This window comes from Balaenoptera musculus, chromosome 10 (genome assembly GCF_009873245.2).
Source record: "Balaenoptera musculus isolate JJ_BM4_2016_0621 chromosome 10, mBalMus1.pri.v3, whole genome shotgun sequence".
NCBI classification, from domain to species: domain Eukaryota; kingdom Metazoa; phylum Chordata; class Mammalia; order Artiodactyla; family Balaenopteridae; genus Balaenoptera; species Balaenoptera musculus.
Window position 1 is genome coordinate 79833004 of NC_045794.1, and position 12125 is coordinate 79845128.

Sequence of the window (12125 nt, forward strand, 5' to 3'; positions counted from 1 at the left end):
GGATGATCTGTCCATTGGTGAAAGTGGGGTGTTAAAGTCCCCTACTATGATTGTGTTACTGTCGATTTCCCCTTTTATGGCTGTTAGTATTTGCCTTATGTATTGAGGTGCTCCTATGTTGGGTGCATAAATATTTATAATTGTTATATCTTCTTCTTGAATCAATCCCTTGATCATTATATAGTGTCCTTTGTCTCTTGTAATAGTCTTTATTTTAAAGTCTGTTTTGTCTTATATGAGAATTGCTACTCCAGCTTTCTTTTGATTTCCATTTGCATGGAATATCTTTTTCCATCCCCTCACTTTCAGTCTGTATGTGTCCCTAGGTCTGAAGTGGGTCTCTTGTAGACAGCATATATACAGGTCTTGTTTTTGTATCCATTCAGCCAGTCTGTGTCTTTTGGTGGGAGCATTTAATCCATTTACATTTAAGGTAATTATCTATATGTATGTTCCTATTCCCATTTTCTTAAATGTTTTGGGTTTGTTATTGTAGGTGTTTTCCTTCTCTTGTGTTTCTTGCCTAGACAAGTTCCTTTAGCATTTGTTGTAAAGCTGGTTTGGTGGTGCTGAACTCTCTCAGCTTTTGCTTGTCTGTAAAGGTTTTAATTTCTCCATCAAATCTGAATGAGATCCTTGCTGGGTAGAGTAATCTTGGTTGTAGGTTTTTCTCCTTCATCACTTTAAATATGTCCTGCCACTCCCTTCTGGCTTGCAGAGTTTCTGCTGAAACATCAGCTGTTAACCTTATGGGGATTCCCTTGTGTGTTATTTGTTATTTTTCCCTTGCTGCTTTTAATATGTTTTCTTTATATTTAATTTTTGATAGTTTGATTAATATGTGTCTTGGCGTGTTTCTCCTTGGATTTATCCTGTATGGGACTCTCTGTGCTTCCAGGACTTGATTAACTATTTCCTTTCCCATATTAGGGAAGTTTTCAACTATAATCTCTTCAAATATTTTCTCAGTCCCTTTCTTTTTCTCTTCTTCTTCTGGGACCCCTATAATTCGAATGTTGGTGCGTTTAATGTTGTCCCAGAAGTCTCTGAGACTGTCCTCAGTTCTTTTCATTCTTTTTTCTTTATTCTGCTCTGCAGTAGTTATTTCCACTATTTTATCTTCCAGGTCACTTATCCGTTCTTCTGCCTCAGTTATTCTGCTATTGATCCCTTCTAGAGTATTTTTAATTTCATTTATTGTGTTTTTCATCATTGCTTGGTTCCTCTTTAGTTCTTCTATGTCCTTGTTAAATGTTTCTTGCATTTTGTCTATTCTCTTTCCAAGATTTTGGATCATCTTTACTATCATTATTCTGAATTCTTTTTCAGGTAGACTGCCTATTTCTGCTTCATTTGTTAGGTCTGGTGTGTTTTTACCTTGCTCCTTCATCTGCTGTGTGTTTTTCTGTCTTCTCATTTTGCTTATCTTACTGTGTTTGGGGTCTCCTTTTCGCAGGTTGCAGGTTCTTAGTTCCTGTTGTTTTTGGTATCTGTCCCCAGTGGCTAAGGTTGGTTCAGTGGGTTGTGTAGGCTTCCTGGTGGAGGGGACTAGTGCCTGTGTTCTGATGGATGAGGCTGCATCTTGTCTTTCTGGTGGGCAGGTCCACGTCTGGTGGTGTGTTTTGGGGTATCTGTGGCCTTATTATGATTTTAGGCAGCCTCTCTGCTAAGGGATGGGGCTGTGTTCCTGTCTTGCTAGTTGTTTGGCATAGGGTGTTCAGCACTATAGCTTGCTGTTCGTTGAGTGAAGCTGGGTCTTGGTGTTGTGATGGAGATCTCTGGGAGATTTTCGTTTGGTATTACGTGGAGCTGGGAGGTCTCTTGTGGACCAGTGTCCTGAAGTTGGCTCTCCCACCTCAGAGACACAGCCCTGATGCCTGCCTGGAGCACCAAGAGCCTTTCATCCACACAGCTCAGAATAAAAGGGAGAAAATATAGAAAGAAAAAAAGAAAGAAGATAAAATAAAATAAAGTAAGATAAAATAAAATAAAGTTATTAAAATAAAAAATAAAAAATAATTATTAAGAAAGAAAGAAAAAAATTTTTTTTCTAAAGTAAAAAAAAAAAACAAAAAACAAACAAAAAAATGGACGGACGGAACCCTAGGACAAATGGTGAAAGCAAAGCTATAGAGACAAAATCTCACACAGAAGCATATACATACACACTCACAAAAAGAGGAAAAGGGGAAAAAATAATATATCTTGCTCCCAAAGTCCACCTCCTCAATTTGGGACGATTCGTTGTCTATTCAGGTATTCCACAGATGCAGGTACATCAAGTTGACTGTGGAGATTTAATCTGCTGCTCCTGAGGCTGCTGGGAGAAATTTCCCTTTCTCTTCTTTGTTCTCACAGCTCCTGGGGTTCAGCTTTGGATTTGGCCCCGCCTCTGCGTGTAGGTCGCCTGAGGGCGTCTGTTCTTCGCTCACACAGGACGGGGTTAAAGGAGCAGCTGCTTCGGGGGCTCTGGCTCACTCAGGCCGGGGGGAGGGAGGGGTACAGAGGAGGCGGGGCGAGCCTGCGGTGGCAGAAGCCGGCGTGACGTTGCAGCAGCCTGAGGCGCGCCGTGTGTTCTCCCGGGGAAGTTGTCCCTGGGTCACGGGACCCTGGCAGTGGTGGGCTGCACAGGCTCCCGGGAGGGGAGGTGTGGATAGTGACCTGTGCTCGCACACAGGCTTCTTGGTGGCGGCAGCAGCAGCCTTAGCATCTCATGCCCGTCTCTGGGGTCCGCGCTCATAGCCGCGGCTCGCGCCCGTCTCTGGAGCTCCTTTAAGCAGCGCTCTTAATCCCCTCTCCTCTCGCACCAGGAAACAAAGAGGGAAGAAAAAGTCTCTTGCCTGTTCGGCAGCTCCAGACCTTTTCCCAGACTCCCTCCCGGCTAACTGTGGCGTGCTAACCCCTTCAGGCTGTGTTCAGGCCACCAACCCCAGTCCTCTCCCTGGGATCCGACGGAAGCCCGAGCCTCAGCTCCCATCCCCGCCCGCCCCAGCGGGTGAGCAGACAAGCCTCTCGGGCTGGTGAGTGCTGGTCGGCACCGCTTCTCTGTGTGGGAATCTCTCCGCTTTGCCCTCCGCACCCCTGTGGCTGCGCTCTCCTCTGTGGCTCCGAAGCTTCCCCCCCTCCGCCACCCACAGTCTCCGCCCGCGAAGGGGCTTCCTAGTGTGTGGAAACCTTTCCTCCTTCACAGCTCCCTCCCACTGCTGCAGGTCCCGTCCCTATTCTTTTGTCTCTGTTGTTTCTTTTTTCTTTTGCCCTACCCAGGTATGTGGGGAGTTTCTTGCCTTTTGGGAGGTCTGAAGTCTTCTGCCAGCATTCAGTGGGTGTTCTACAGGAGCAGTTCCACGTGTAGATGTATTTCTGATGAATCTGTGGGGAGGAAGGTGATCTCTGCGTCTTACTCTTCTGCCATCTTCTCCTCTCCCTCCTCTCTTAGATCTTGTAAAGCTTATATTTTATTCTCAGCAATATTCTTTGCCAGGATTCTTGGATATGACAACCTACTTTTCATCTTCTTCTAAAATGTACATAATATTGTTGAGAACCCAGAATATACCTTGGGAGATCTACTAGATGAGTAATAAATGTGGCACTTTATCATTCCAGTCTTGTGATAGTTGTTTAGGTGTGTGCTAATCACGTCCTTCCAGATTGCATTACATCTTTCTGCAAGTGTTTTGCTGCACTGTGGATGTTAAGTCGTTTTCAAATGTATTTAATGTCAATCTGTCATCATAAGCCTTGAGTAACTTGTAAAAAGAGACAGGTCACACATTCTCTAGTGGAAACCATAGGCAGAGAGATTTGCATTCAGACAATAGTACTTTGGACTTCAGTACTATTGTTTTGTGGCAATAAAACAATATGTTTTTTTAAAAATTGAAGTGCAGTTGCTTACAATATTATATGTTACAGGTGTACAATACAGTGATTCACAACTTTGAAAGGTTATACTCCATTTATAGTTATTATAAAATATTGGCTTTATTCCCTGTGTTGTACAATATATCCTTATAGCTTATTTTATTTTATTTTAATTAAAAAAATTGTTATTGGAGTATAGTTGACTTACAATGTTATGTTAGTTTCAGGTGTACAGTAAAGTGAATCAGTTATTCATATACATATATCTACTCTTTTTTAGATTCTTTTCCCATATAGGTCATCACAGAGTATTAAGTAGAGTTCCCCATGCTATACAGTAGGTCCTTATTCGTTATCTATTTTATATATAGTTGTGTGTATATGTCAATCCAAATCTACCAATTTATCCCTCCCCCCCTTTCCCCCCTGGTAACCGTAAGTTTGTTTTCTATATCTGTGACTCTATGTTTTGTAGATCAGTTCATTTGTACCCTTGTTTTTAGATTCCACATATAAGCGATATTACATGATATTTGCCTTTCTCTATCTGACTTACTTCACTCAGTATGACAATATCTAGGTCCATCCATGTTGCTGCAAATGGCATTATTTCCTTCTTTTTTATGGCTGAGTAAATTCCATTGTATATATGTACCACATCTTCTTTATCCATTCTTCTGTCAGTGGACATTTAAGTTGCTTCCATGTCTGGCGATTGTAAATAGTGCTGCAATGAACATCAGGGTGCATGTGTCTTTTTGAATTATAGTTTTCTGCAGATATACGCCCAGGAGTGGGATTACTGGATCATATGGTAAGCAACTGACCAAGGATTAATCTCCAAAGTATACAAGCAGCTCATGCAGCTCAATATCAATAAAACAAACAACCCAATCCAAAAATGGGCAGAAGATCTAAATAGACATTTCTCTAAAGTAGACATACAGATTGCCAACAAACACATGGAAAGATGCTCAACATCACTAATCATTAGAGAAATGCAAATCAAAACCACAATGAGGTATCACCTCACATCAGTCAGAATGACCATCATCAAAAAATCTACAAACAATAAATGCTGGAGAGGGAGTGGAGAAAAGGGAAACCTCCTGCACTGTTGGTGGGAATGTAAATTGATACAGCCACTATGGAGAACAGTATGGAGGTTCCTTAAAACACTAAAAATAGAACTACCATATGACCCAGCAATCCCACTACTGGGCATATACCCTGAGAAAACCATAATTCAAAAAGAGTCATGTACCACAATGTTCATTGCAGCTCTATTTACAATAGCCAGGACATGGAAACAACCTAAATGTCCATCGTCGGATGAATGGATAAAGAAGATGTGGTACATACATACAATGGAATATTACTCAGCCATAAAAAGAAACGAAATTATTTGTAGTGAGGTGGGTGGACCTAGAGAGTGTCATACAGAGTGAAGTAAGTCAGAAAGAGAAAAACAAGTACCGTATGCTAACGCACGTATATGGAATCTAAAAAAACGGTACCAATGAACCTAGGGGCAGGACAGGAATAAAGACACACGTAGAGAATGGACTTGAGGACACGGGGAGTGGGGAGGGTAAGCTGGGACAAAGTGAGAGGGTAGCATTGACATATATGCACTGCCAAATGTAAAACAGATAGCTAGTGGGGAGCTGCTGCATAGCACAGGGAGATCAGCTTGATGATTGAGAGGTGGGATAGGGAGGGTGGGAAGGAGGCTCAAGAGGGAGGGGATATGGGGATATACGTATACATATAGCTGATTCACTTTGTTATACTGCAGAAACTAGTACAACGTTGTAAAGCAATTATACTCCAATAAAGATATAAAACAAACAAAACAGTATGTTTTGTTAGACATATTAGGCAACATGTTGGCCATGGATAGGCAAGTCACATCCATATTGATAACACTTTCTCTTTCACAATTAAGTAGAGCTGGTTTCATGCAAATTTTTCTATCTTGATTTTTTGGGTCTTCTTTTCTGGTGATATTTCCTCCTTCTATTGAGGAACCCCCTTTAAAAAACCCCTGATCACTTTCTTTTCTTTAATTGAGGTATAATAGACAACATTGTATTAGTTTCAGGTATACAATGTCATAATTCCATTTTTATATATATTGCTAAATGGTCACCACAAGTCTTATTAATTTATGTTATTATGTATTAATAATATATTATTAACTTATGTAATTGTCACCATACAGTTACACATTTTTTCTTGTGATGAGAACTTTTAAGATCTACACTTTTAGCAACTTTCACATCTGCAATACAGCATTAACTATATTCACCATGCTGTGCATTATATCCCCATGACTTATTTATTTTATAACTGGGAGTTTGTTTTTGACCCTCTTCACCCATTTTGCCCACCCCCAACCCCCCTACCTTTGGCAACCACCAATCTATTCTCTGCATCTGTGAGCTTGGTTTTTGTTTTTGTTTTTTGGTTGGATTCCATATATACGTGAGATCATATGGTGTTTATCTTTCTCTGTCTAGCTTATTTCACTTATCATAATGCCCTCAAGGTCCATCCATGTTGTTGCAAATGGCAAGATTTCATTTTTTTTAATGGCTGAATAAAATTCCGTTATTTATCCATCCATCTCACATTTTCTCTATCCATTCCTCCAGTGGTGCACATTTAGGTTATAAATGATGTTGCAGTGAACATGGGAGTGCATATATCTTTTTGAATTAGTATACTAATCACTTTCTTATAAGTGGAATTTTATTAGCAGCTCAGTGATTTACCTCACTAAGTTAGGATTTTAATTTCTAACTAGCATTAGGTCTACCTTGAGTTCTATTAGAGAATTTATCTGATTTACCTAAATCAAGGACTTGGTCTTAGACTTTTCTCCTGTTACCTTTCACTTAAAACTTTAATACGTTTATTAATCTATTTCAAATTGGACCATGGGATCTGAATTAGGGGGTCTAAAGTTAAAATTGGTCAAGACCCAATCAGAACGTTTTAGACATGATGTCTTAAAATGAGTTATAGTAAAGATCCTCCTCCTCTTTTATAATTTCATATGTCTTTCAGTCAAAACATATTTATTGAGCCCAAAGAGATAAAGCACTGTCCTTGCCACCAAGAACAGTGCTTGATCAGTTTTAAGTGTCCCCTTCTCTTCAGTTTTTTGGAATAGCTTGAGAAGGATTGGTGTTAATTTAAATTTCTGGCAGAATTTGCCACTGAACCCATCTGGTCCTGGACTTTTCTTTATTGGGAGGTTTTTGATTACTTATTCATTTTCTTACTTGTTACTGGTCTGTTCGTATTTTGTTGCTTTATGTTATTTCACTATTGGTAAGTTGTATGTTTCTAAGAATTTATCCATTTCTTCTAGGTTATTCAATTGTTGGCATATAATTGTTCATAGTAGTCTCTTATGATCCTTTGTATTTCTGTGGTATCAGTTGTAATGTCTCCTCTTTCATTTCTGATTTTATTCATATGAGTCATCTCTATTTTTTTATTAGTCTAGCTAAAAGTTTGTCAATTTTGTTTGCCTTTATAAAAAACAAGGTTTTATTTTAGTTGAGCTTTTCTATTGTCTTTATGGTCTCTATTTCCCCTCTGATCTTTGTTATTCCTTCTACTAACTTTGGACTTAGGTTTTTTGTTCTTCTCATTCCTTGAGGTGTGAAGTTAGATTGTTTATTTGATATCTTTCTTTGTTCTTAAGGTGGACATTTTCACTAAAAACTTCCCTCTTAGAACTACTTTTGCTGCATCCTATAAATTTTAGTATGTTGTGTTTTCATTTTCATTAGTCTTATGATACTTTTTGACTTCTCTTTCAATTTCTTTTTTTTTTTAATTAATAATGAATCTTAAAAACTGTTCAAATATCTTTTTGGCCATTGAGCCTGTAATCATATTTTTCTCATTTGATTTATGGATAAATTAAATTATATCCTTAGACTTCCTAATATTAAATCATCCTTTTATTCCTGGGAGAGAGACAATATAATTACAGTACATTATTCCTTTAACATATTGTTAGATCAATGTATTAGTATTTTATTTAGGATGTTTACATTTATATTTGTAAGGAGATTGCTCTATGTTTTTAAGTGCAGTCATTTTTTCAGGTTTTGTTATCAAAGCTATTATAATTTTAGAATATTCTTTGAGGAGCTTTCTCTGTAGTTAGAAATTTTTAAAATGGCATAGGAATTAATCAGTTCATTGAGATTAAAATATTTTTAAAAATAATATCAGTTGAGACTGACGCTTGCGGGAAATAGTTTTTTGGGATATCTTTCCCAGTTTCTTTCATCATTATTCCTGTGTTCAGGTTTTTCTTCTTGAGTCAGTTTTTGTATTTTCATCTCCAGTGACCAGGGATGCTGTGCATCTTTTCATGTGCTCACTGGCCATTTGTGTATCTTCTTTGGAGAAATGTCTATTCAAACCCCTTGTTCATTTTTTAATGGGGTTGTCTTTTTATTATTGATTTGTAACGGTTCTTTATATATTCTGAATACACGTCCTTTATCAGATATATGATTTGCAAATATTTTGTCCCATTCTGTCAGTTGTCTTTATTTTTTTGATGGTATCATTTGAAGTTTTTAATTTTGATGAATTTCAATTTACCTACTATTTCTTCTGTTGGTGTGCTTTTGGTGTCATATCTAAGAAACCATTGTTTAACTCAAGGCTGTGAAGAAATTTACTCCTATATTTTCATCTAAGAATTTTATAATTTTAGCTCTTACATTTGGGTCTATGATTCATTTTGAGTTAACTATTTGTATATAATGTGATGTATGGGTCTTACTTTCTTCTTTTGCAGGTGGATGTCTAATTGTCCCAGCACTGTTTGTTGGAAAGGCTATTCTATTTTCTATCATTCAATTTTAATGTTTTGGCTTTAGAGCTCGATTACAGTCTTTGCTTTTTAATTTTATGTAAAAGAGGAGTTTAACTCATTTACATATATTATTATTGGTGTTATAGTTAGCCTTACTATATTTTGAAATATTATTTAGATTTTCTGATTTTTATGTTTTTTTGTTTCATGTGATATCACTAAATGTGTAACCGTTTAAAAAGGTGATTGCCTTTCCTTTAGGTTTATAGAATAAGTACTTTTGTATATTTTATTTGTTTTTGCTGATAATAAGAAACTATCAATAATCTGGTTTTAAATAATTTTATAAACCACATATACCAATAGTCATTACTTGAGAGTCACATTTCAAGTTGCATTGAGTGTAGGTGTATAGTTTATAAGTATCAATGCAGATAATTTTGTTATGAAATTTTTAAGGACAATGAAATATGATGGCAGATATTCAGAGGGTTTGATTTGAGAATGAAATATATCAATGTATGATAATAATGATAAACATGTTAGACATATAAATATAATGTCATTGCCTTAATAGCTGTTTTTTACTTGGCCTTATTTAGTAGCTATTTTTTACTTCTGGAAAATCATTCAGTACTTGAAATATGTATACCACTGAGCCTCAAAAAATACATATGTCAAGATAGTGTTTAACATCACCAGAATTCTCCAAATACAATGAAGTTCAAGCTCTTGAAATGTGTTTTCCTATTTTCACACTTTATTATAGGAAGCATATTCTTTAATTGAGAAGACCGAAGCAGAACAAAGTGTACTGTATTCATATCAGAAGTGTGTGGAAGTTGCCAAAAGAAAGAAAAGCGGAGTCCCTCCTCCACCCATCCTGCTAGCCCGAACTCATTGTTCTGTGACGTTAAAACCTGCTCCATTTATTTCTGATGTTAAGGTATGTTGTCTATTATGATCTTTACCTCACAGAAAGCAACGTAAGGGGCTTCCCTGATGGCGCAGTGGTTAAGAATCCGCCTGCCAATGCAGGGGACACGGGTTCGAGCCCTGGTCCAGGAAGATCCCACATGCCGCGGAGCAACTAAGCCCGTGCGCCACAACTACTGAGCCTGCGCTCTAGAGCCCGCGAGCCACAACTACTGAGCCTGTGTGCCACAACTTCTGAAGCCCGCACGCCTAGAGCCCGTGCTCCGCAACAAGAGAAGCCACGACAATGAGAAGCCCGCGCACCACAACGAAGAGTAGCCCCCGCTCACCGCAACTAAAGAAAGTTCGTGCTCAGCAACAAAGACCCAACACAGCCAAAAATAAAATAAATAAATTAATTAATTAAAAAAAAAAAAAAAAGAAAACAACGTAAGTACTTTTGTGACTATAGTGATGGATACTTTTATTGCCTTTAGGGCTTGAATAATCTTATTTATTAATATAAACACTGAACACTGGGATTAGTATTCCAGTGTCTTAACTATCCGTAGTTTCTTCATGACCCTTTTGCCTTTATGCTGTTTCCCTTTTGGCTCCTTATAGCTTTGCTATAAGAAACTTACTACTGTATTGCTACACCCAGATATATAGTAAGGAGAAATGAGAGAGAAACATTTCAAAGTATCTTCCTCACCATGACACAGTCATATGCTGACATCCTAGTGTGCTCAACTTCGAGAAGGTTTCTTTGAAATGGAATCAGGCATTTGAAGGGGCTAGAAGTTACTCTGAGAGCCAATGATGAAGATAAGAAAATTTGGGGGTGGTGAATTTAGAAACTCTTCCGAAAGTTCTTCTGTGTAAATGGGGATTCTTTTAATGCAAACAAATGATAATTCCAACCACATTATAAGTCATAACTCTTTATGTATTTATTGAAGCTCTTTCTCTCAGCCCCAGTGCCTTGGAACTTAGCCTAAATGGGACTGTTATTTGAGATTTAGTTTCGCATAAGCATTTGGTTCCACCTAATTTATATTTTAAATATTACATTTTCCTCTTTTGGGTGATGAACACATGCTCTTTGGTGTTGTAGAAAAAACAAAAAGTTGTTTCTTTGATTATTCTTAGGATGTTCTGCTTGAACTTAAATACATCGTCTTGATATAGTGGAAAGGGCATCGGCTTTGAAGTCAGACAAATGCAGATTTAAAATTCTAGCTCTACCCCAGCAGTATGACCTTATGAAATCTAAATATACTTTCTGAGGGTTTTTTAAATATTTGCTTTTGTTATCTTTTCATTTGTAAAATGTTTCTTCTGTGAAAATTAAGTGAGATATTATATCATATTCTTGGCATATTAACCGATGTCCTTCCATCCCTTGTATTAAACATATGTAGTAAAGTTAGCTAAAATCAGTTAATGAGGTTATACACTGTGATTATATTATCTGATGTTTTTTTTTCATAAATTCTGTCTAATGAGCATTATTGAGTGTCTGCTATCTGTCAAGCTCTATGTGAGGTAACGTATAAAAATAAACACAAATAAAGCATGGTTCCATATTTTGAGAAGCTTCAGACTAATGGGAGGTGGACATCAGTGAGAAGTAATACCACCTTCATAATGCCTTATAATTGGAGGAATAGAAGCAACATTCATCCTAACTGTGCTATAATAAATGCATTATTGCAGTTGCTAGTAGTTTTAAAATTCAACTTTGGATTTTGGGGATCTGTTTTAGAATAAGGATCACTGACTTTGGAAATTCAGTACAGAACTAAGACTGGATGATTTGCCAAGAGTTTTTGTTTGCTTTTACTTGAGTGTTTTGATTTATTTAACCAGGTTCTTATTTTTTATGTATCTCAAATTAGTAACTAGTTTATTTCATAATGCTTATTAATAGGAAGACATAAGCATCCCATACTTGACCTGTACTTGTAGGACTTGTCACTCAGCACATGATGTGAAGTTGATGTATATTATGTGTTGGTAAAGTTGTGTGCTCCTGGAAATTATACCTTCTGTTACCCACTCCATAGCACTAGATGGTGCTATGGACTTAAATACATTTTCTAGTTTGAGATTTCAGCCATCTTTTGTTTTATCAAAACCTCTTGTTAAGGCATTTGTTGCATTAACATCTGTTTTAATGGTTGAAAATGCTAGTGTTATTTATAAACTTTTACTTCCAAAGTTAGTGGTGGTTTGTCGATGGTGTCGTTTCTCTTACACAGACTCTAAGGACGCAGTCTTCTAATAGTTTCACAAACTAAGATGTTTTCATCTGTGGAACAGAATAGAAATATAAAGCCTACTTGTAAAAATGCTTTTAGAGAAAATTAACCCTTCAAATTCTGGTTTGTATGTAGAGCTTAACTTAGAGCAATAATGATCTAAGTCAGGGGTCCGCAACCCCCGGGCCACAGACTGGTACCGGTCCATGGCCTGTTAGGAACCGGGCCGC

The 12125-nt window shown here is 37.4% G+C and overlaps 1 protein-coding gene across 1 annotated transcript in view; it reads left to right on the forward strand.

Annotated features, from left to right (window-relative positions):
• CFAP54 (cilia and flagella associated protein 54) overlaps positions 1–12125 on the forward strand; it is a 298821-nt gene that overhangs the window by 71301 nt on the left and 215395 nt on the right. The window contains 1 exon segment of the mRNA XM_036865998.1: positions 9486–9662. Within this exon segment, the coding sequence (XP_036721893.1) occupies positions 9486–9662 (177 nt within the window).